The sequence below is a fragment of the Vigna unguiculata genome, chromosome 5, assembly GCF_004118075.2.
Source record: "Vigna unguiculata cultivar IT97K-499-35 chromosome 5, ASM411807v1, whole genome shotgun sequence".
In the NCBI taxonomy this organism is placed as follows: Eukaryota; Viridiplantae; Streptophyta; class Magnoliopsida; order Fabales; family Fabaceae; genus Vigna; species Vigna unguiculata.
In genome coordinates, this window is record NC_040283.1 from 46,390,864 (window position 1) to 46,414,878 (window position 24,015).

Genomic DNA, 24,015 nt, shown 5'->3' on the forward strand with positions numbered 1-24,015 from the left:
CTGAATAATCAATTGAATGTTAAAAGGCATTTGCAAACTTAAAAAAGATAAATAATTAAATAATTTGTATTAATAAAAATAAAATTGATAATAAATTACGTATAGTAAAAAAATATGATTACCATGATTGTTAAGGGGTTATGAAAAAAATTCTTTTTATTAATAATTACAAATTCGTAGATTATTCAGAATCATCTGATAATAATACATGAAAAACTGGAATTCACTATTGGGCTAACTCATAGAAACAAATGGGTTATAATAAGGAAGTTTTTTTCTGCACCTTCTTAATTTTAATTACACCTCCATGTAATTTTTTTTGTCTATTACTATTATACACGAGATTGGATTTAATTCAGCATTCCAGATCGCATTAAATTTTCTTGCTAATTCAACATATAAAAATGTTTGCATTTAAATTTTCATTTACATAAAAACTATGAAATCTAACTAATATCGAAACATAAGCTACACAACAAGATCGCATTAAATTATTATTTTATAAATATTATAATTGTCAAAATATGTTAATTTATTTTATAAATAATTTGCTCATTTTATTATGTGATAGAAAAAAAAATATTAGTTTTACTCAGCCTATCCCAAGTTAATATAATAATTTTTAATAGCAAGTATAATAAAAGGGACCAACTTCATTCCTCTAACATACATGTAAAAAATATTTCCCAAACATATTGTCATCTTCTTAGTATTTACATAAATAAAAAAACATATATTTTTCAATATTTAAGTAAATGTATAGAAACTTATTATGAATAATGTTTAACAAAAACAACTCTAGTTTTTCAAGTATGTTTTAAGTCCTTACAAAATTTAGTTTTCATCACTCATTGTTCATGAGTAATGTATATAAAAAGATATATTATGTTATAGCAATCATCACTTTTAAATAATATATCATCCATCATTTTACATTTATGTTATCACTAAATAATAATATAATTAAATCCATTTTAAAATGTCTTACAATTTATAAGAACCAAAATTAACATCTCTTAAAACTAATGTGAACAATAGTGAGATTTATATAAACTAAAAAACATTGAACTCAATGCATTAATATGGTCATGTGAAATGGAAGAGAAGAGAGTCATCAAAATATATTAATGTTTATGGATGTATTATAAAAAAATGTTGAGAAAAATTCTTTTGTAGTGCGTGACAGTTGGAGTACAAAGGGATTAAAACTTAAAAGCATTTAACAAATTACATAAATACATTATTAAGAATTGTTCACACAAATAAATTGATATTACTTAAGTATCATTTGATCACAAATATATCCCAATTACAAAGATAAAATAGAATTGGAAAGAAACATTTATCACAAATAATAATTAATAATATAACTTCTGCCTTTTTTTTTGTTGCATTATCAATTTCCATTGATCCATAAGCATTAGAATCAGTGAATCACCAGAAGCAAACCCTAATTTTCTTTCTTTGGGGGAACGTACATCGCTTGCCCAGGATAAAGGAGAAGACTTTGAAGTTCCGCTCGCTGCGATACCCAAATCGGGGGCATTCAAATTTTCAATTTGAAGAACATTTGTTATAGAACAAAAGCAGAAGTACCTGCTAAAGTGAAGGAAGAAAGGTTCTACCAGGAGTGAGGTTATGCTTAACCTGATTTACCACTTCATTCCTCATATTTGGTCTTCATTGAACTTTTAAAGTTCTCACCTTTCTATTGTCTAACTATCTTCGCGTTGGTTTGAGTGAAAATATTCATCTGGGGTATTGTCTTCGTTACATGTGTCAGTTAATGTAGTTCTCTCTTCGAGATTGCCGGCTCTTATCATGGACCACCAGAAAGAGAGAATTAAGAGTGGGTGTCAGAAGATTTTGGAAGGAATAAATTCAATGTCTCTGGCAAACTTGGATGACCAGCAAGTGCATTCTTTAGTGATGATGAGAGAAATAGCACGTGGGGTTGTTGATGACCGAGATAGAAAGGTACTACAATGAGAAATTTAGCGGCTGCTATTACAAGTGTGTTCTTTTACACGTTTATCTTTGTCCTGCTGAACATTACCCTCATAAATTGGATGATATTTGCAGGTGACTAGGAGTGATGTCATCACTGCCCTGCGCTACAGCATTGAGAAAATGGTTCACAATGATACCTTTGAGTTTGAGAGTTAATTCGTCATGGACTATGTCAATGTTGATGTTTGTCTCTCTCTTGACTGACTTGATGCAGTTTGCAGGTGTGTGCATCCAGGGATATCATTCAGATATTAAGTAGGATCTCTTTTGAAGGTTTGGATGACCAAAGGATGCATTTAGTGACGAGGATGAAAGAAATTGCTCATGGGGTTATTGATAAACAACCTCAAGTTGCAATAGCTAGGCCTAACTTGCTTGCCGAAGAAGTAAGGGGTTAAGGGGTTAATTCTGCTTGCTGTTTTCTTATGTTTTAATTTGTTTCATTTTTGTCTGGACTTAAGATTTCTGTTTAAGGTACATTGATCAGTTTTACAGGTTGGCTTTGTGGATGAAGGAATGCAAGATAGTCCGGTGGTTGAATCAGCAAAGATTTGCAATGGGGATGCCCTAATAGACGGGGCACAGAGCATGACTAACGAAGATGAGATGCTGGATGTAGAACACGTTTTAAGGTTTGATAATGGGATGGATGAAATACAGGAATCTTTGTTACCATGCTTTGAGCAATTTCTTATGTGGCCGCCTAATGATTGCGTCACCATAGAGTGGGTTCAGGATGTGATGGTCATCCTTGAGCATGCTTCACAGAAGATGCTGCCATCTGAATTCTGTCATGTTGTGCCCACCCTTTTGGTGGACAAATTGACAGGTGCTGCTTGCAGTATTTTGTGTAAAGAACCAAACTGTGTGGAGATCAATTGCCAAGGAGAAGATTCAAGAGTAATTGTAGTTGGCGATATTCACGGGCAGATTCATGATTTAATGTTTCTTTTCAAGCATGAAGGAGTGCCCTCTGAGAACCAGATTTACGTTTTCAATGGAAATTATGTAGATAAAGGAGCTTGGGGAATTGAAGTATTTTTGGTCTTACTGGCTTGGAAGGTAAGGTGATGGCTGCAAAACTTATTATATGCTGAGATCCTTCATGATTTTGTTGGCGGTTGTTGCCTTGGTGTATTCCACCAGGAGGAGAAAAAAGGTCCCAGAAGATATTGTTTAGAAATATTTGTATGTCCTAATAACTGTTATGATGGGCAAATAGAATACTTACGTATATATTACACACTGAGTATTTATTAGTATGTAAAGGCTGTTATTGCATATTCAGGTATTGATGCCTCACAGAGTATTTCTACTTCGCGGAAATCATGAATCGAGATATTGCACTGCGAGATATGGTTTTAAGAAGGAGGTGTGGGCCAAATATGGTGATCAAGGTGATGATGTCTACAATAAATTCCTAGAGTGTTTCAAGGAGCTTCCATTAGCTTCAGTTATTGCCAACTGTGTTTATACTACTCATGGAGGACTTTTCCGTAGCATACATGCAGCCCCTTCACAGAGACTAAAACGGAATAAAGCACATAGAGTGGATCTTGGCTCTTTAGCTGAGTTATATAAAGTTAAAAGATCCTGTGTAGATTGTCCTTATGAAGGTCCTAACATATTGTTGAGTGACGTTCTCTGGTCAAGACCATCAAACAGGTATGGTCTGAGGGATAGTACAGGTCAAAAGTTAGGTTTATGGTGGGGTCCTGATTGCACTGAGGCATTTCTAAAGAACCACAATTTAAAGGTAATAACATTCAAAATGATAATTTGACTATAATACTGAATGCTTATTTTCTTTGTTGTTTGATGTAAAACACCACTTTTCTCTTTTACTTACTCTGTTTAAGCATAGTCTGCCTTCTTTTCTTATTTTTTTATATTCCTATGTTCAGGAAATTTATTTGTTAACTGAATAAAAACATTATAATCATTTGTTCCAGCAAGGAAATTGAATTATTCATGTTTTTTTTTTTATTTGTACACATTTGGTGTGCTAGTTCCTCATTTTTGTTTTCAAGAATTGCCTTATACCAGGGAGTAATGATCCTGTTTATATCGTGATTTTTTCGACTTTAATTATCGGGAATGCAATCACTAAAATACCACGCTTGAGCTTAGTGTTATATTTTTGGAACTATTATAACATATTGTCATCAATGATACCTGTCATAGCACAAAATGGATTGCATTGCATGCTTAGATTTGTAAAAAGGAATCAGTGTAAACTATTATTTGTCTTATTACTAAATAATATTACTCTTAGTAAATATTATTTTTTCTGCATAGCTGATTATCAGATCACATGACGAACCTGATTCAAGAGCTGGTAAAGATGATGATCTTGGGGATATGCTGAGAGGATACAGCATAGATCATGATGGAGAATCGGGAAAACTTTGTACACTTTTTAGTGCTCCAGACTATCCAAAGGTTTGAATTTGCATACACAAGTAGCATTTTTTATCAATATTATTAATTTATTACTGGTTTTAATTTTCATTTACGACTATACCTATATATAATTGTTATCTAAATAATGTTCCAAACACCATGACTTTAACAAAGGTCATTTAAATCACTATGATTTGTGTTGTTTCAACTTCTCAAATCTCTGTATATTTTCTATTAGTATATTTTGACATATCTCGGAGAATGGAAGTATTGGTTTTAGAAGTTGGTAAATTATTTAATTCATAGGTTTGTTATGTTGGATTTAAATCTATTTATTCTGCTCGTTGCAAGCACGGGACTAACATTATGTTTTGTAATTAATTTATTAAGTTGAATTTTAGTGATATATTTTGTTTTTTACGTCTGATAGTTTAGTTAATGTATGAGATATCATTACTGATGTTGGAGTTTAGTGACATGTGGTGTACATTTCTGATTTCACTAGTAACTCTGCAAACAAGAATTGTTATACAGACAGTGATTTTAACACTTTCAGACAGTTCTAACCCTATGAAATCCGCAGCATCCTAAACATTATATCTCCTAAAAGCTATTTTATGCTGCAGTTTGGTAAAAGGAGATGTAACAATAAGGGGGCATATGCCGTATTGAAGTCACCTGATTTTGCTAGTCCTTCCTTTCACTCGTTCAAAGGGACAGAAAGACCAATGGTACAGAATCTGAATGACTTGTTTTCTTTTCTACTGAGGGATAGTGAATCAAATACAAAGTGGGGATAGCCTCAAGAAAATGAGATTTGTATTGAATTTGGAGAAGATTTAAAAAACAAAATCTAAGTAATCAATCTGGAAAATTGTGGTTATAAGCAGAATTTATACACTAAAATAATTTAATTTATGTGAGGATTGTTACTTTAAATGTTTTTCTGCTTAGAATATATTCATTTCATGCTAATTATAGATCAGAAAATTATTGAAGTGTTTTTCTTATTTACTGACTTTTTTATTTCTTGCTTCTCAGGTGGATCCCTATGTTGATTTTGGTGCTAATAACATTGATTCGAGTAAACTAGACTCTTCTCAAAGTGTATGTTAGCAAATAGATTTTCCAAGAAGTGCTCCTCGGCTTTCCTTTTCATGTGATAACTATAAGATGAATGAGTATAATTGCATGTAAGAACAATGGAAATTCTAATAGATGTAGACAATGTTGTGCTTCACATATTTCACATAATTTTTCCTTTGGGCAGTTATTATCAAGCTTTATGTTCTAAATTGTACATTGTGTTAGCAAGAGTCATTTATTCAATTATTTAGTCTCAGGTTTGTTGACATTTAAAGTGGTATTATTTATAATACTTTGTATTTTCTTGTATCACTGGATAAAATGGATTCTTCCCACGTGAGTTAGAATGCTTACCTACTAAACCTTTGTGTTTGAAAGGTGAGATTGAAATTGAATGTGAATTTTATGTGTCTGTGCCCTTATCAGCCTGAATTAAGTTCTTTTGTGTCAATATGGATAAGTAGTATTCTGGTGTTGGAGTTAAGAAAATATATGGGAAGTAAACATGTGCAGCCAACCATGCTAATTTTTATCACTTGAAGCTCCATTTATTATGTGTCTCTATAACTATTTCATGTGTCAAGACTTGAGATGCCGAAACATTTTCTCATAATCATTATGTCATATTGCTGGCTAGAGGTAGAAACACTGAATCAGCTTACTTCTGTGCTGACATGAATGCACAGGCTTCAACCTCTACCCTTTCTGCTTCTGAAAGATTTTATCCAGAAGGGATGAGACCCGAGTTTGACTTTGGGGCATTAGGTATATACAATGCCCCATGTTGGAGTGTCGAGCTTCCTGATGGATCAGGTGGTACTCAAGTTGTGGAGGTTCCAAGGGCATCATCATTGGTGGAAGGGTTACCCCTGCCTCCAAACATACAGGTAGAGTGTGTCATTTATGATATACCAACAATATGTGTGTTAACACGAATTTGGATTCTCTGCTGAATTTTTCTGTGTTATTTCTGTCTTCAAACATGAATGGTCTTCAAACATAATTCTTAGCATAGGACAACACCAAAAAATCCAGTAGAAAATCTAGACTCTGATCACATGGTTAGGGCTAAACTAAAGTAAAGGTTCCTTTTGCAGGAGCCACACAAGGCTGCTTATGAGTATTTGTTTGAGCTAGTTGCTGGGCTGAAACATATGATCGTAACAAGGGTGAGTTATTATGATCCATGCCATTGTTTGTTGTTTCTCAAATGTCTCTTTTCGGAAACTGAGTTGGTTTTTTTTTTTTTTTAATTCCAGGAGACTGAGAACATGGCCCGTGTGTCTGCTTTGAGAAGTAGAGCTAGGAAAAGAAAGGGTCAGGGATAGCTCAGACATGGGGCACTGCACTGCACTGCAGACAGCACCATGTGACAGTGCTTAAATTATCTCTGTAACATGTTTAATTGTCCTTTTATGTAAGTATTATTTAACTTGGTAATTCTTGCTTCAATGTAACAAGTTTTAGCTTTGGCTCTCTGGTTTATGTGTCACTAAGTTTTTGCATTGGTGTTGAAAGCTAAAGTAAACTTGGCTTTAGTATATTATTACTGCATCTTGGAATTACAATATGTCACACCAGTTACCTACCAGTATCAAGATCTTTAGGACTATTTGATAAATTGATGATAGGTAGGTGATTTTGCTTACTGTTAGAAAATTTTTTCTGTGACCATTATAATAAATTCATCGTACTGTTTTGTTATCTTTTACTCTGTCATATTAACGATAGTGTCAGAGTATTAAAAATCTGTCATATTAGCTGTAAGAGGATTCTTAATGGTGGTTTCTTAATGAGTTTTTTAATTTGAGGAAATTAAATTTCGAAGAAATTTTATGTGGTATATCAAGTTTTTTTAACTTAATAAAAAATTAGTGAATAAGAAAATATCATTGAGTAAAATTCACCAACACAAAATCACATATCTGGGTAGTAAAAGTTCACGTAAAAACGGTAACATTTTTGTGAGAAGTTTAATGTCGGATTTAGGGTTTAGAAATTCTTAATTTGATTATCTAGACAGCACATGACTGCAATTAAAAGACAAATATTTGTTAAATCATGCAATTAAAAGGTTTTATCCACAAATATAAGTTATAAATAGGCTAGTTTTTTTTTTTTTTTTCTTTTATCTCCCTTTCTCTTTATTTTTCTTACTAAACCAACTTTATATTCCAATCTTAAAAGTTGATAAAAAAATTAGTACATAATAGGCTTGTAGTACAATGTATTACAAAACATTTATTTTTTAATAGGAGTAGTTTGGGAATTACAACATTTATGGGGTGCAGGAAGAAAAAAAGGAGGGTACAGGAAGAAAGACCCTTAAACTCTGCACATATCGTGGGCGAATCTCTCCAGAAATTGATACTCTTGTTTAAATTTGAAATTAAGTGTTAATGAAATAAATAATTAAAAAAAAAAAACTCGTTGGATAAGTATATAAGGATGTGTTTAGAAAAAAATTATTAAATAAGAAGATTAAAAAAACATAAATTTATTTATTTTAATAACATTTCTAAAGAAATAAACCCTATCAAAGATTTAATTATTATTAACATGTTTTCAAAGTGTTGTTTAAACATATTTTTTATTCTGGCAATCTAACATGATCTACACGTCCAAAGAATACCATGAAGAATATTTATTATTCTCTGAGCAATTGGATTTAATTATGTTTGGTAAACAAAGTTTTAAGCACCACAAAAAAATAATAATTAAGATATTCAGATTCAGATCGGATAAGCACTAATTAAAAAAATTGGTTGCATCTTCGTGTCATTATACTGATTGTTGGCTACACGACATAGACGCTAAATTCTTATTAATAAAACATGATTTTGCATTTTAGTGGATTACATGTATCTAGACCTGCTACGTTATTCAACCTTTCCATTTAAATTTGTGTCAACTTAAATTTACATTTATAATTCTAATACTCTTTTTCTCCTATAATATAGGACATGCAGTGCTCAAGGTAAAAGAGACATAATTGAGGTTGAGATAAATATAATTTATTAGTTAAGTTATAGATTTGAATATTGAAACAAAATCATGTATAATTATAATTTTTAAATAAGTGAAACCCCTCGATAAATCTAAAAAATGGTATCAAAATTGATGGTTAAAAAAAAACTTCGACTCAGATGAGTGTGAGTGTAATATAGTTCTTGTATCGAAAGTCTTTTTTGCAAAGATTTTATGTAAGCGTGTCCTGTTAAGAAGAATGACGATACAGAAAAGACAAAAAAAAATACTCGTAATTGGGAATGTTTCCGCTGGAGGGGAAGTGTACCAATGTGGTTGAAGCTAGAAATGAGAAAGTAGAGCACTGTATAAGGATAAAGACCCATAAACCTATTGTTTTAAGGTTTTGGGTTGAGAGTGGTGTCAATAATTTATGTAATTGAGCTAAGGTCTTATTGATTATCTCAATGAAACCTCATTCTTTGTAAACCTAACAAATAATGTATAATTATAATTTTTAAATAAGTTTTTCTTCTTTTCTCAAACTTGAGTGAATGTAAAAAAACTTATCTAGTTGTATATTATTTTGATATAATTTTAAAATTGTCATCTTTTTGCCTCATTGCCCCCACTATTCAAAACTTTGAAGTGGCATGAGCCATTTGGGATCATTCCAAAGAAAAAGTGTGACGCATTGAAAGCTTGTAAAGTCTGTTACCCGGAGCAGTAGCTTGTAGTTGTGGACTTTCCCAAATTAATTTCATTACTTCAATCAAGATTCCCACTCTTTCAAAACTTTTTTTTTTTGTTGTTGAAAGTTACAAACGCGTTTTTTCAATAAAAAGCAATTAAAAAACAGGGCAAGCTTTTGTTAACTTTAATAGATTCATTAATCAAATAAAAAACAAACGAAATATTCACTATAATTCTAGATTCTGAAATTTCTCGAATAATTTATATTTAATTTTCAACCACAAATATAAAAGTTTTTGATTGATTCAGTCCTTAAACAAAACATAACATTTATCCAAACAAGTTTGCATTATTAAAGTGGAAGATTGACATCATGAAGTTGATTTTTTGTGAATGTAATTATTCCATTTTGAATTTATCCACGAAAAAAACAAAAACAAAAAAAAAGGAAAGACATAAATAACTAATCAGATCTCCACATCTATAATTGAAATTAAAATTGAAAAATTTAGGAAGCTGTTTCATTACCCTCTTATTTTAAAGGGCGTTTGAAGCGGTCTAATATATCATTCATCACTTATCATTCCAATTTCACTCACTTTTCTTTCTTCATTTTCAGCGCTTTGTTGCTCCACCTTTTTCTCCTCCTCTTTTCTTTCTTCTTCTTCTTCTTCTCGTTAGGGTTTTTCTTTTTCAATCTTCTTTCTCTCTGCGACCGAATCCGTTCGCAACGACGTCGTTGCAAGATGATGCCACCGGGACTTGTTTCGAATCTTCAAGAGGTGCTTCTCAGCCGCAAAGGCGAATCCAATTCGAACGCCAATGCGGAGGAGGAAAAATCCACGGAGACCGTGGAGCCTGTTGAATTCGACGAGTCAAAGCCTACTGTGTTGGTCACCAACAGCGATGGCGTCGATTCGCCTGGCCTCACGCACCTCGTTCAGGCTCTCGTTCAACAAGGCCTCTACAATGTCCACGTCTGCGTTCCTCAATCGTGAGTCTGTAACGTAAATTGAATGCACTTTTCTACCACGTTTTCCGCTTCTCTCTTTGTAATTTTGTACTTTGTCAAACCGTTGCGTAGGGACAAATCGGCTTCGGGACACTCCGTAACCCTCCGAGAAACCGTTGAAGCCGCTTCTGCCAAAGTTAGTGGCGCCACCGGTTTTGAGATTTCTGGTATTGTCTAAGTGCAGCTTTCTTGTTTGGAGTAGTAATGATAATCATATCGATGCAGTTATACGCTTGATGGAATTGAATTGTTTATATAATTCAGGAACTCCCGCGGATTGTGTTTCGCTGGCGTTATCTGGAGCGTTGTTTTCGTGGTCAAAGCCTACGCTGGTTAGTGTCGCTGGAAATTATCAGTTGTGCGCGTGATTCATTGTTCTCATAATGAAGGACTCAGGATTTGTCGATGATAATGTGGTTTTAATTTTCAGGTTGTCAGTGGGATTAACCGGGGATCGAACTCTGGTCATCACATGTATGTTGTTTCATTTGATGGTTAGAGATGAACATGTAGATCTAAGTCTGTACACGATCTAGGAACTTTAAAGTCTTTATGTATTAACCCGTGTTTATCTCGTGCAATAAAAATTCCCAGGTTATATTCGGGGGTTGTTGCTGGAGCCAGGGAGGCGTTGTTATGGGGTGTATCGGCGTTATCGATATCGTTAAATTGGTAATTTCATGATTCTGTACATTTGGTGCTTTTGTACTGGGCATTATGAATTGATATTGTGTCTGGTTGTAGGAAGAAGGACGAAAGCCAAGAAAACGATTTCAAGGATGCTGTATCAGTCTGTTTACCATTAGTAAATGCGGCTATTAAGGATGTTGAAAAGGGAACTTTTCCCAAAAGCTGTTTTTTGAATATAGAAATTCCAACATCTCCTTTGAATAACAAGGTAAGCAAAATTTATTATGTATTATTGATCAATTTTTTTGAATGTTTTGCTCCGTTATGCAAATGCGGGTATGTTGTGCAAAGTTTAGTGTGCATGATAACATTCCTGGCTGATTAGATTCTAATGATTTGAAATGTTACATACTTATGTCTTTCTTTTTGCTTACATGGATGTAATTTAATCATTCTTTTGATAGGGCTTCAAATTGACCAAGCAAAGTATGCGGAGATCCACTCTGAACTGGCTAGCGGTTTCCAGTAGCCGCTATCCAACCGGTCATTTCATGGCCAATCAAGGTGGCCTTGGTCTTCAGTTTGCACAGCTTGGTCGAGATGCCTCTGCTGCTGTAGGTGTCCTACATACTTATCATATCATGCCTTTATGTTCTCAGTAGTCCAAAGTGATTTTAATGCTTCTATTCAAATAGCGATGGTTCTCCAATCTTGCTCTTTTATCAACCTCAGGGCGCAGCTCGTCGATTGGCCACGCAAAAGAAGAATTTGGAGATTATTGAATCAACTGGAGCTGCAGGAAAATCTGATCCCAACAAGGTGAAGAAGTACTTCAGACTAGAGGTAAATATGAGGAATAAGCAACTCTTATTACAGTTTTTTCTGTCACCCTGCAAAAATCCTGTTTATATTTTAGCTAATACGTTTGTGTCATGATTATGATTTTGAAGATAACAATATGCCGAGGAGATTATCATAAAAAGAACGTTTTTCTGTGGCGTGTAGTTTTAATAGGTTTATTTTAATCACGGGTTCATCCACTACATATTTCTTGTGACACCGCCTGCAGTTTGGTGACATGATTCGGGTTTCTAATTTCCTTTGCATTTGTTTATATTTATGGATATATGTATTCCAATTGAATATTTTTAATTTTTCGTAGAAGAGAACTTAGCTATACTCTTCTTGTATCTTCAGTTTTTGGACAAGGAGCAGGAAGAAGGAGACGAAGATCTTGATTACAGAGCACTTGAAAATGGATATGTAAGTTGGAGCAATGAATTATTGCCTTTTCAGTTAATATTAGTTTCTTTTATTTAGTGTACTCATTTCCCTTATCGGTGCATGCCACTATGCTGGTATCTTCGGGGCCGACCGATTTCCCTCGTTCTGATTGATTATTTGCATGTGATCTGCATGAACAGGTTGCAGTGACTCCGCTATTTCTTTCTCCTCATATTGAATCTGATATTCAAGTGGCATGTTCTGATTGGGTTTCTACCGTGGTTCTTGATGGACAATAAATTTAGTATGATTGTGTAAATTTGAGATTTATGATGATTCTTTTTTTTCTTAATCAAAGCAAAGATGGAGCAGAAGCGGTAGTCACACCAATTCAATAGTGGATTTCCACCTGTACTATTTTTTTTCTTTTTACACTTTTGTTTCCCTCTTCATTGTTTCAGTTCCTTTGGTCACTAAGTTCTTTCTGATTTTGAAGCAAATGCTTCTTGTAATTTCTTGGGCATATTTTAGAAAAATGCCCGTTCGTCTGTTTGTAACATCCATTGCGAGCAAAAACACTGAAGCAGCTGTAATTTTCCGATTGTTTTTGTTTGAAGATAGTTAAAATTTTGTCTGATGAAAATACACTTAAAAGTTAGTTTGCACTATCGCGGTCTTTAGAAAATGTAACACGTTCAAACATCTGTGATTGTTTTTGAAAAAGAATATAGCTTCTTCATTTGTTGTGAACAAGCTTTATCTATGGCGTTGATAGCAATAAGTGAAACGTGAAAGCAGTGAGGTTTGGTGGCAGGCTGGACTCCCTAATGCATTGTAACACCGACAGAGGCGTCATGGAAATTAATGTCCGCTGCATTCAACAATTCAAGGTAATTTCAAAGTACAAAATGACAAAAAATTACAAATACAAACTCGGAGAAAAAAAAACAACGAAAAAACTACACATTTTTTTTTTGTTTGGACCATTTCTCGCAAAACCAATTAACGAACAACTTGGTCCAAAATTGTTGAAGCCGAACTAACCACCATTACTATTTTTGGTTTAGTTCTCACAACAAGATTCGAATCTATGATGTGATATTTAAATTCCTCTCGCCGCGATCTAATCATCGCATAATTACTGAATTATATCCTAATTTTATTACTTCACAAATTATTACATTTCATTGAATGTTTGTTGGAAAGGTTATGTTGTTTGCTCGAACTGTTTTTTTTTTTTTTCTTCTTCTTGCTTTTAATAAAAAATATTTTTAGTTTGGTCTTTCAGTTTGTTTATATTTGTTAAGTGATACTTCGTTAAGCAGGAATGATACGATATTTTTCCCCCTGTTTTGGTGTCAATAGCTTTTTACATTGATTCTCAATTATTTTTTCTTATTCTTGTCTGCTGTCAATTTTTTTTATTCTGTTTTAGTTTTTATTGTTTATTGACATCTCTTAAGGGGGGATGATTCATTAAGTTAGTATGTAAGAGGTTCAGTATGAGGACATGTGCATTTTTTTTAAAGAAAAAAATTATTCAATGTGATAGAATCAATACCATTTCATTTTAATTAGAATTTGTATTCCTATTTCTTTTAGGTTCCCTAATTTAAAGGTGAAATCCAAAAAGATGAAAATTAAAAGGTATAATTTCTTGTTGGAATTCTTCCTTTTAGTTTCACCAACAAGTAGGACATATGAAAGAAAAAAAAAATGACAACTTTAATAAAATGGAACATCATTCTTTGCATACATATATCACTTCTCTTCAGCCACTAAAAAAATAATTTATCATTTAAAAAACGTCAATAAATAACATGGACGAAAATAGCAATACTTTTTAGGAGACTAAAATGAGAAAGGATTTATCGAGGATAAAAAACAAAATATCAATTTTTTGGGAGAAAAAAATATAAAATAAGAATACAGAATATCAGCTTTACTTAATCACTGACGAGTCGTTTAACGAACAAGTCATCCCTTAACGAATATCAACAAACGATAAACAGAAAACAATTTACAATTTATTTATTTTATTCAGAATCAGAATTAGAAGAATAATTATCGGAAACAAAGTGCAAAGGCTGCAAATTTATAAAAAAAAAATTATTTATTTTTAATAAAATGGGAAATATTTCAGCCCAACCCAACCTATCATCAAGTGGTAGTAGATCAGTAGTTTGATAATCTGGGCTTTAGACCCACTCCATGCCCAAGAATTGATGTGTACATCACTTTGAAGAGAACGGAGTGCAGGAAGAAATTGGTGGGGGTGCAGGGAGCAGTTGCATCACTTTCACTTTGTCTGAAAATGGATCTGCTGGAATTTAGAATAACAACTGCACTCCATGTAATTCGTAATTTCACCGTTAATTCGATTTTTTTTTCTCTTCTTCATATATTAAAACTGAATCAATTGTTGAGGATCTTAACCAAGTTTCACTCCAAGATCTGAGTTTTTCAAAAGGCAAATGAATAAAATCTGTGATCACTAAACATTGAAAGGAGAATGGTTAAATTTTCAGTTTTGATTGATAAGATGGATGAATGGGTGTAAAATGCAAAATGGGACACATGCTGCTTACTTTATGGACATGGGTGATCACGAGGTGCAGATTCACATCTCCAATAGAATACAAATTAATATAAACTAATAAGGAATCTGAAAAGAACATAATTGTCTTGTCATAAGAGTTGTGCAATGGAAAAGGTAAGTGAAGAAGCATAATAAGAGAAGAAAATGAGGGGAAAAAGGGGTAGGTTAGAAGAGTGAAAAACGCAGGCTTTAATTTTATAATTTTCTGGCCTGACTTTGTTGCTGAATTCCTGCGAAGAAAAAGGGTCCGAGATTAATAAAATGAAATGATGGCGAGGAGTGTTGGGCCATAAGAAAGAACACTTTGTAAGATTCTGAGCCATGAAAAAAATTGATTAGAGTGAAAAAGAAGGCCCACCCTTTGTGTCAGAATGGAGCAACGAGTCCACTTCCATGGTTATGGGACCTTCAAATTATTGAAGAAACGCGGTGCCGACTGTGATGAACAAGAGAAAGGAACTTTCTGAGTGTTGTTCTTTTTCTATTGCAATTTGCAAATTCATGCTCATCCAGAGAGAAGAAGAAAAAGGCAAACGGGTAGGTATGCTACAATCATTCCATGATTGAAACCACCTTTGTCCCCCTAACTTAGATTCTTTCAGAAGATTCCATATCTCACCACAATCATGCTTTCCCCTTCATTTTTCCAACCCCCTTTGCTTTATTAACCACCTTTTTTACTCATTCTCTTCGTAGATACGGACACGGACACGATACAGATATGACACGAACACACACCCAGAAATACGATTAAATTAAAAAACATAAGACACAAATGTTAGTTCAAACTCATGTTTAATTTAAATATGAATCTCCACTTTGAAGAATAAGGTAACTGCAAGACAAGAAAAACCAGACCTAGATATATTTGGGTTGTTACCGTGGACAGAAAACATGTTTTACTGTGTTCACTGTGCTTAGGTAGCGGCAAACACAAGAAAAGGAAGTGGAAAACAGGGACAACATATGTAAGAGAAAGACAGCAAATGGCTATGAACCAACAACACGACCAATGGAATCTTGCAACCATTCTCAGTTTGGAACTTTATCATCTCTCTCTCTCTCTCTCTCTCTCCCAACATGTTTTAACCTTATTTCTTGTAATTTTACTGAGGTTCAGAATAAGAGAACTCAAGTTTTTCTTCGTAAATTTGTTTATGCATTCCCTTTTTGTCATTGTTGTGTTTACACTTTACAATTATGTGTGAATACTGTTGTTCTGAACTCCAAACTGAAAAATCACTCAATGAATCATAGATATTCTGATTGGTTTCATTCACATTTTTTTTTTGTTTTGCGTAATGATGTAATGAACGTGTTTTATGTTAGACGTCTTAAACATAACTTCTATATAAATTATACAAATTATAAGTCAAAAGTCCCTTTTTGTCTCTGAACAGTGCCTTCTATACTTTAAACTGTCTAATATGATTGGCTTAATATTTTAAGTGAAGAAAGCAAATGTTAAGGAACGTGACAGAAAAAATTGACAACGAGTTCAATAGCAATTCTGAGAGAGAGAAAGAAGAAACATTAAACTATTAGGGCAAGACACTGATAAATAACTGGTTTGTGTTTGAATGCAAGTAATATCAGTAACATTATAATTTACAGTTCCATTTTGGTTATTCAAGGTTTGTGTTTCTGCAACTCAAAATTCGTTTTGGTTTTTTAATATCAGAAAACCAATTCAAATAAGATCAGCTTAGAATGAAATATTCTTTTTTGCTTCTTCAAAACATGATGATGATTCAATAAAGGAATATATCTCCTTTTTAACTGGCTATAACTTTTCTCTTACTTGACAACTATTTTAACTGGAGTATGCTAAAAGATATATCAATTAATCCAAGTCATCTTTCACGAATTCTAATGATAAGTATAAAACTTTGTTTTTTACACACTAATTAATCGAAAGATGGAAGAATGAAAAGTAGAACACAATGAAACAAATATATGGAAAGTTGGAGTTGGGGAACAAGAAATTGTACAGTTCTTGGAGAAATATAATTAATTTGTATACATAATTTACACACAACAATTTCTGCTTAATTTTGCTTTACTTGCAACTATGAGCTGTAATATATTAAACATCTTATCACTTGATAAACATGTGTTTCACACGACATGGGAAAAACAAGTTTTACTTTTTTGTCTAATATTTAATAAAACGAGGATGGAAAATGGGACATGATGTAATAATCTCCTGATGTACGGTTCTTAATAATGTATATATATGAAAAAGTTAGAAAGATATATTGAATCATCATGATATCTTTTAACGTGATTATTTAATCTCTTTAAATAATTTTTAAAATTTTTCATCATTAAATAAAATTGAATAGCCCGTATGTTAACTTTTCTGTTGAAAAATATATTTGAAATATAAAACCATATATATATTGATCAAATAAACTTCTTTAACAACAAACCTGAGTCTTGTTACGTGTAAATGACTTTTTCAAATAGTTGTGATCACTAATTTTACCTTAATCTGGACATCAATCACGTATTTATTAATATGTATATTAATTTACTCTTATAATTCTTATTATTTCTTATTATAGTAGTAGTGAGAGTTTAAATTTTACCTGATAAAATTCTTGTCTCTGTGTGTATATACTGATATAGATGTAGATATAAACGTTCACTTAATCAATCTTCTATTTCTCTCGTCACCCTTGTTTCGTTTTTCAAAGGATTGGAAGTGACGTTTTGTTCTTTATATTCTATTTTCTAAAACTTTAACCAAAGTATAAGCAAGATCAAAATTTCTCCGGGAATGAAAATGTCAAGACACAAGATAGGATGGTCCCTTAAATATATATCTACGGCACCATGCAAAAGCAAAAAGGACTCTTTTTTTTTTCTTTCTTTCTTTAATTGAAGATAATAGAGTTTGTTTCTATAGCTAAAGTTAAAGAAAACTTGTGGAAGATGCATAAAAAAGTCTATGTCGATATGATCCAGAGTTATGAAATTGTTCTCTTGAATACAATTAGCTCGTATATTGTTCTGATATTTATGAGTTCATATTGGTTGTTTCTTGTTTAAGCGATCACATCAGAACATGGTATGTCATATAACAACCAGAACATCCTAGCCTAGCTAGGTCACATGTAAGGGCACTTTGGCCTCAAGTGCCAACAAGTTGACTATGGTGTTTGTACGGTTTTTTGTCTTTGCTACGTCGTCACAGAGAGAGAGAGAGAGAGAGAGAGAGAGAGAGGAAAACAAAGGGCAATGAGTCAACTTAAAGTGCACAACTATGCATATGATTGTTATACAACATTCAGCACTTCACAAGAGAAATAAAAATCATACATGGACACGTACTTTTAGTGGACAAACATGTGAAAGAACCTACATGTATTTATGGAACCTCAGCAAACATCGTTTAATGGAAGAGAACCAGAACTAGCATGGCTCAGAGGTTTGCCAATAGAAGATCTACTTACCCTCTTATTCCAAAATTCAAGACAAAATTAAATGCATGCAATTAATTCACCTCATCACAAGACTCCCACTACTCAATTATATACACATAAAATTAACCTATTATATAATTAATGCTTATGATGATGACAGCAACTTGAAGGAATGACAAGTTTTTCTTTTTTCTTTTTTGTGTGTGGCTATTTGTCTGCTTGATAGAGTGATACTGATGAAGATGATGTTGTTGAGGATGGCAACGATGACATGATGATGGCATCAATGTACTCCACTTGATTGGGTACTGCAATTTGATCTTGTGGACAAATACCTGGTGTGTAGCAGGCGACAGCATCCTCGTGTTGATGATGTTGTGAATTGGCAGCAGAAGAAGAAAACGGAATGCTGCAGACATAATCCTCGACGCTCTCACACACTTTTGGAACAAGATTATCAACGGTCGGTTCCACAGCTTGGTGCTGCCATGTACTTGGATTGATGAGTTTCTCAAGAATTAAGTGTGGGGTGGTGGTATCAGCAGTTTTGGTGATCATTGTTTGACTTTGTTGATTTGGATTAAGATGAAAGGGTACGCACCCGAAGGAGGACCATGTATCTAATTCAAACAAAGATGGAATAATGTTGTTGTTGGATGATGGTGGCACTGTTTCTGGCATTGGATTCTGAAAATGTAGGAAATTGGAATTATGATGATGATTATTATTATTGTTGTTATGATAATTGTTTATGTCAATCTTGATATCATTGTTGAGATGATCAAAGGCTTGTAGGATTGTTGGGGTTGGGATGATGGGAAGGTATAGGTGGTCTAAGTGATGATGGGAGTTTAGGATAGTGTTGTCAGATAAAGGGAAGAAACTTTCCATGGAAGCATTGGCAAGACCGTGAATATCAGAAAATGTGGCTAAAGAAGGAACAACATCATGAGAAAGCAGCTTCTTCTTTATGCTTGAATTCCAAAAGTTCTTCACCTCATTATCTGTTCTTCCAGGTAGGTGCTTCGCTATCTGAGCCCACCTGTCCAAAACAATGCCCTCTTGCTAAGAAAAGTGAACAAACCTAACTTTTTCATATAATAATGTTCCCTTTGATCATCATCAAAAACAGCAATTAACGGGGAAAACAAAAAACAAAAAACAAAAAACAAACCTGTTGCCAAGGATACTATGAAGTTCTATAATGAGTGCTGCTTCTTGAGGAGAAAAGCTTCCCCGTTTCAAATCAGGTCTCAGATAGTTTATCCATCTCAATCTGCAGCTCTTTCCACACCTCTGCAGGCCCGCACTTGAGAAAATCATTAAGCATATATAGAATGAAGAAATATGATGAATAAAATGAATTACCTGCAAGTTTTGGAACTGAACTCCAGCAACCGTGGCCATAGGTTGTGATGTAGTTGATGAGTTTTTCATCTTCTTCAGGAGACCATAGTCCCCTTTTGACCTTCTGCTTGTTGCAGCAAGAGTGATGCCCCATGTTTTTGTTTGTGAATGTTATTCCTGAGAGTGAGATGGATTGATTAAAAGCAGTGGTAGTAGGGTAAAGAGAAAGATGAGTTTTGGTGTTATGTTTGAATTTGAATAAGATATGAAAGATTAGGGTAAAGGGAGAAGAAGAAAGAAGGGAAGTAGTAGTAGGTAGTAGGTAGTAGGGTAAGCCCTAGGTTTGAAGAGGTTGTTATATGGAAAAGTGAAAGGAATGGTGGTGAGAGAAGAGTGAACAGAAAATGGATGATATGGTGAAGGTGTGGTGAGTACAGTGAGGTGGTGAATTTAATGAGAGAAGCAGTACCATTGTGGCCCAGTTAGGGTTTGTGGCAAAGGGCTAAAATGTGCAGTGTGAGACTGCAACAATTGTAGGCCTTATAATGGATCCTTGTTAGCTCACTCTGGGATGGGCTGGATTGTACACGTGGCACACATGCAGGGTGGTGGGGCCCACCCTGTTATCAGATCAAGAAAATTATTATTTTCAACTGGGTTGGTTGGTCACACTTGCATCTCAATTGCTTTATGTTCTAGATTGATTAGTTAATTACCTCTCAGTTTTTTCCCTTTTTGTTCCTTTGAGAGCGGTAACTATGCATAATTGCAATGGTGAATTCACTTCTTAGGGTTCCACTTTTTCAATCATTGGACTTCAACAACCACAAAGTGTGAAAAAGAAAATCAAAATTCAAACTTGGGTAATTGTGTGAGAAAAACTAGCTTGTATAACAGACATATATGTCAGTTTTATTGTTGAATATATATAATTAATTAATTCTGCATGCATGTATATAAAGTTGTGAAAGATTTAGAATGAAAAGCATGAAATTTAAAGGTGGCCTATTTATGATGAAATGAATATTTTAATGTGAGTGCAAAAGTTTGTGCATGCACTTCCAGCAACTTGGCCCTCCACAACACATTTTACAGATTATGTTTAGCTATGCATAATTATTATTTCAGTCTTATTCATAAAGCTTTTGTTTTTCAGCGCCATGTGTATATTTGAGAATCTAATCAACAACAGAGATGATTAAGGGCCATGATGATAGAAAAAAAAAAGAGATTTTTACGTTGAAAAACCAGAAAGTATGTGTAATTTCACGAACCAGCTATCAGACCAAACTAAAGTTTGTGAGCTGGTTTTACATCGACAATGTTCTTTTCTCAAAATTTCTACTATTATATATAAACGTCGGTGTTTGCCTTTTTGTTTTGATTATGTATTTGTAAATTAATTTAATAATGTATGTGTTAGGTTTTATTGTGAGGGTTCCACGGGAAAGATACACACATAAATAAAATCTGAGTTCAATCATATTAGATATTGACACCACATTCGATCTAAAATTTTAAGACAACGTGTTTATGAGTCTTTATTCTTATATAACGCTCTGTTTTCTCATTTTTAATCAATGTAAGACTTAAACTCACATCTATTCATAACCGTATATCCATGCATTGCGAGGTTAAGTGTTTGAGATTTTAACATTGTCATTAGTTTATGTAACAAAACGAGTGTTGATGTTTGTTAGGAAAATGTTTGGGGAATCTGTGCAAGTGTCTATGAACTTTGCAAAATTGCCACCAAACGCGGTCAAAGGTAGTAATTATTTGCTGGATTACTTAATCATCACGTGTTCCTTTTTCATGAAATATATGAGCTTCCATATACCATATACTAAAATATTCTTATAACATAAATGTTATATATAATTAAACTAATTATTTGTAAAAATATATAATAGAGAATTTACATCGATATATACAGTACAAATTAAGTGGTCCTATCGTGATGATGAATCCATCAAAGCTAATAAATATAAATACTACAAGAAATTAAAGAAAATCACAGATAATAACCTGCAATGATTTTCAACTTATGTATAAACAACCGACGTCATAATATAAAATTACTTCTTAAAATAAAATTATTGCATTAAAATAATACAAGTTTAACTTAATCAAGGATTAATAGATGCTAAATTCCACTTTGGGTAAAAATGAGAAATTGGAATCCTATAAAGATGAAGACCCATAAACTCATTATTTTAAGGTTTTGGGTTGAGAGTGGTGTCAATGTCTTGTATGATTAGAAAAATCAAGTCTTATTGATATTGTATATTTCCAATAAAACTTTCTTTTTAAACCTAATACATTTTATGTAACAATCCAAATAAATATTATAAAAGAGTCCTTGTTTACCGAATAAACATTGATTATTACTTTTTTTCTTTATTTATCGAATATTGATAACTTGAGTGTTAGGAATTTTTTCAATATCTTATACATCTCGATAAAAAAGATGAATAACACACCATTGGACCTAAAAACTTAGACACAAGCGAAATTGGAAAAAAAATAAATTTTATAAGAACATCTTGTAAAAATAAATAATCTTGAAAAAGCATATGAATAATAGTTTTATCAAATGAAAGTTAATCTACTCAAGTAACTATATTGTGATAATTTATTTTTGTTGAGTGATAAAGATGGGTGTACCCATTCAAAGCCATATAAGGCATATGCTTGACTAGTTGGGTGAATAAATGCTTAAGTAATGATGATTAATCATTCTTATTCATATTCAGACTAACCAAGTTTAATTCAAAAGTGACATTATAATGTACAAATCCTTCCATATTTGTGATATGCCTCATGTCTTTAACAACAAGATTCATTCAAGTCTTTACTTTTACGAAACTTTCAAACTATATCAATTAATTACCATCTCAAAGGACCAAGAAAAAACATAATAAAAACTTCTTTTCAATCAACATTTTCTATAAATAGAACAAACTTCAGAACTGATTTTTTTTTTATCAATTATAAATAGTTTTTAGGAAAACTAATAATTAATATAAGATTTATGATTAACATTAATTTCAGTTTATAAAAAAATACTAGTTATTACTTTTTTTTATAAATATTTATGAAAATAAAATGTTCAAAATGAACATAGTCAAAAACTTTAATTGATTTTTTTATTATTATAAATGATCCATGAAGCGTATATGTAATTAATTAGTTTGTCCAAACAATAACTTTTTCTAATCCACAACGCAACCCTTTTGCTTATTGACCACAACCACGACCATAATTCATGGCTAATATTTGTCCTTAGAGACCTAGATTCCCTCGCAATGATCTTTCATTTTTAGAACACAAAAGTTTAAAAATTCTAATAATTAGAAAAAGAGGTTTTCTGCTAATTGTGTTTTCTTTTTTTTTTCTCTGAAAAATTAATTTATATATTTTTTAGTATATTTATTGAAAATTCATCTTACAGATAATTGAATCTTTCCTCCTGCGCACATGATTTATTATGACGAAACAAAAAAGAAAAATGAAAGAAGAGATGAAAAACATTTTTAAATCTAAAAGTAAAAATTTAATTTTGTTTTACTCAAACAAAGAAAAGATTCTCAATTCAAAGAGAAAAAACAACTATATAACAATAAATTTCAAGTTATTCTACGTCATCTATGATTAATAATAGAGTATACTATATGAAGATATGTAAATAATAGAATAGATATATAAAGTTAAGGATAACATAAACAAATGTTTTTAAGACACAATTATATATATATATATATATATATATATATATATATATATATATATATATATATATATAATACATTTCATATCAATGTAATACAAAATAAATTATAATTTTTTAAATAAAGCACTCAATTATTATTTTAGAGATTAGAATTATCTCTACCTAAATTTTGGATATGATGTTGTTTCACAACTTATGTTAGAAAACTTATATAAGGAGTACTATAATGAAAAGGATAAAAATAAGAAAAAACAGTTGTAAAAACATCTATACATCCTTAAAAATCTATTTATGATATATATTATAATGTATTATCATTGTTGTTCTTTATCAGAAAAAGAAAATCTTTTTAAAAAGTTGGTCGTATATATATATATATATGTGTGTGTGTGTGTGTTTTTGTGTGTGTATGATACTCTAGCTACACACTTAATTATTATAATTGCGCGTCCTTAAAATTATTTTTAATCGCAAAATTCTTTTTACAATTTTTTTATGACAATTATCATAATAAAACATTTCAAATGTTATTTTACATGAAAGAAGAGAAGTAATACACGTACAATAATTTATACATTTTTTTTTGTTTATTTTTCTTCATTGTGATAAAATAATAATAACAATAATAGTTTTAATAATAATAAGAGAGAAAAACCGTAAAAATAATAGTATAAATTGTTGTATAGATCATATTTTAAAAAAAATAATTGTGAATTTGTTAGTAAATTAATATCAATAAATATGATGCTATTAGAAGGTAAATTATATTTAAATTCTACAAATTATACATATTTTAACGCAGATCGAAATATAAAAAAGAAAGTAAAATGGGAGAGGAAATGAAATGTTGCATTGGGGATTCATAGCCAATACTTTTTCTTTA

The 24,015-nt window shown here is 32.1% G+C and overlaps 3 protein-coding genes across 7 annotated transcripts; 2 read left to right on the plus strand and 1 right to left on the minus strand.

Moving 5' to 3' along the window:
* The first annotated feature begins 1,393 nt into the window (after positions 1-1,393).
* On the plus strand, positions 1,394-7,111 carry LOC114185171 (serine/threonine-protein phosphatase 7-like). Of its 4 annotated transcripts, XM_028072738.1 has the most exons (12): positions 1,395-1,635; positions 1,784-1,977; positions 2,083-2,133; positions 2,232-2,396; positions 2,506-3,072; positions 3,299-3,766; positions 4,309-4,452; positions 5,040-5,144; positions 5,455-5,520; positions 6,186-6,386; positions 6,597-6,668; positions 6,759-7,111. In XM_028072738.1, the coding sequence occupies exons 2-12, from the start codon at positions 1,822-1,824 to the stop codon at positions 6,825-6,827; spliced, it is 2,064 nt and encodes a 687-aa protein (XP_027928539.1). In that variant the 5' UTR covers positions 1,395-1,635; positions 1,784-1,821; the 3' UTR covers positions 6,828-7,111. The 4 variants fall into 4 exon arrangements, 3 of the variants coding, with proteins under 3 accessions (XP_027928539.1, XP_027928540.1, XP_027928541.1); XR_003604756.1 differs by lacking the exon at positions 6,759-7,111 and having other exon boundaries at positions 1,394-1,635; positions 5,455-5,606; XM_028072739.1 differs by lacking the exon at positions 1,395-1,635 and having other exon boundaries at positions 2,225-2,396.
* A 2,596-nt stretch (positions 7,112-9,707) lies between these two features.
* Positions 9,708-12,662, plus strand: LOC114183311 (5'-nucleotidase SurE-like). The gene is made up of 10 exons (XM_028070285.1): positions 9,708-10,153; positions 10,244-10,338; positions 10,436-10,503; positions 10,602-10,645; positions 10,766-10,843; positions 10,916-11,069; positions 11,266-11,415; positions 11,534-11,644; positions 11,999-12,064; positions 12,226-12,662. The coding sequence occupies exons 1-10, from the start codon at positions 9,906-9,908 to the stop codon at positions 12,322-12,324; spliced, it is 1,113 nt and encodes a 370-aa protein (XP_027926086.1). The 5' UTR covers positions 9,708-9,905; the 3' UTR covers positions 12,325-12,662.
* A 5,237-nt stretch (positions 12,663-17,899) lies between these two features.
* On the minus strand, positions 17,900-19,896 carry LOC114184180 (transcription factor MYB26-like). 2 transcript variants are annotated; one of them, XM_028071450.1, is made up of 3 exons: positions 19,421-19,896; positions 19,227-19,348; positions 17,900-19,094 (listed from the first exon to the last, which is right to left on the minus strand). In XM_028071450.1, the coding sequence occupies exons 1-3, from the start codon at positions 19,487-19,489 to the stop codon at positions 18,260-18,262; spliced, it is 1,026 nt and encodes a 341-aa protein (XP_027927251.1). In that variant the 5' UTR covers positions 19,490-19,896; the 3' UTR covers positions 17,900-18,259. The 2 variants fall into 2 exon arrangements, with proteins under 2 accessions (XP_027927251.1, XP_027927252.1); XM_028071451.1 differs by having other exon boundaries at positions 19,227-19,356; positions 19,394-19,896.
* Positions 19,897-24,015: the final 4,119 nt, after the last annotated feature.

What these genes read in the sequence shown, in the direction of transcription:
- LOC114184180 (XM_028071451.1), bottom strand. Translation starts at nt 19,553, where the DNA reads ATGGGGCATCACTCTTGCTGCAACAAGCAGAAGGTCAAAAGGGGACTA. An exon ending in ATTTTATTCATCATATTTCT is followed by an intron (nt 19,357 to 19,393) that starts TCATTCTATATA and finishes TCTCAAGTGCGG; the next exon opens with GCCTGCAGAGGTGTGGAAAG. An exon ending in CATAGTATCCTTGGCAACAG is followed by an intron (nt 19,095 to 19,226) that starts GTTTGTTTTTTG and finishes TGTTTTGGACAG; the next exon opens with GTGGGCTCAGATAGCGAAGC.
- LOC114185171 (XM_028072738.1), top strand. Translation starts at nt 1,822, where the DNA reads ATGGACCACCAGAAAGAGAGAATTAAGAGTGGGTGTCAGAAGATTTTG. An exon ending in AAGGGACAGAAAGACCAATG is followed by an intron (nt 5,145 to 5,454) that starts GTACAGAATCTG and finishes CTTGCTTCTCAG; the next exon opens with GTGGATCCCTATGTTGATTT. An exon ending in CCCTGCCTCCAAACATACAG is followed by an intron (nt 6,387 to 6,596) that starts GTAGAGTGTGTC and finishes TTCCTTTTGCAG; the next exon opens with GAGCCACACAAGGCTGCTTA.
- LOC114183311 (XM_028070285.1), top strand. Translation starts at nt 9,906, where the DNA reads ATGATGCCACCGGGACTTGTTTCGAATCTTCAAGAGGTGCTTCTCAGC. An exon ending in CACCGGTTTTGAGATTTCTG is followed by an intron (nt 10,339 to 10,435) that starts GTATTGTCTAAG and finishes TATATAATTCAG; the next exon opens with GAACTCCCGCGGATTGTGTT. An exon ending in TCGAACTCTGGTCATCACAT is followed by an intron (nt 10,646 to 10,765) that starts GTATGTTGTTTC and finishes AAAAATTCCCAG; the next exon opens with GTTATATTCGGGGGTTGTTG.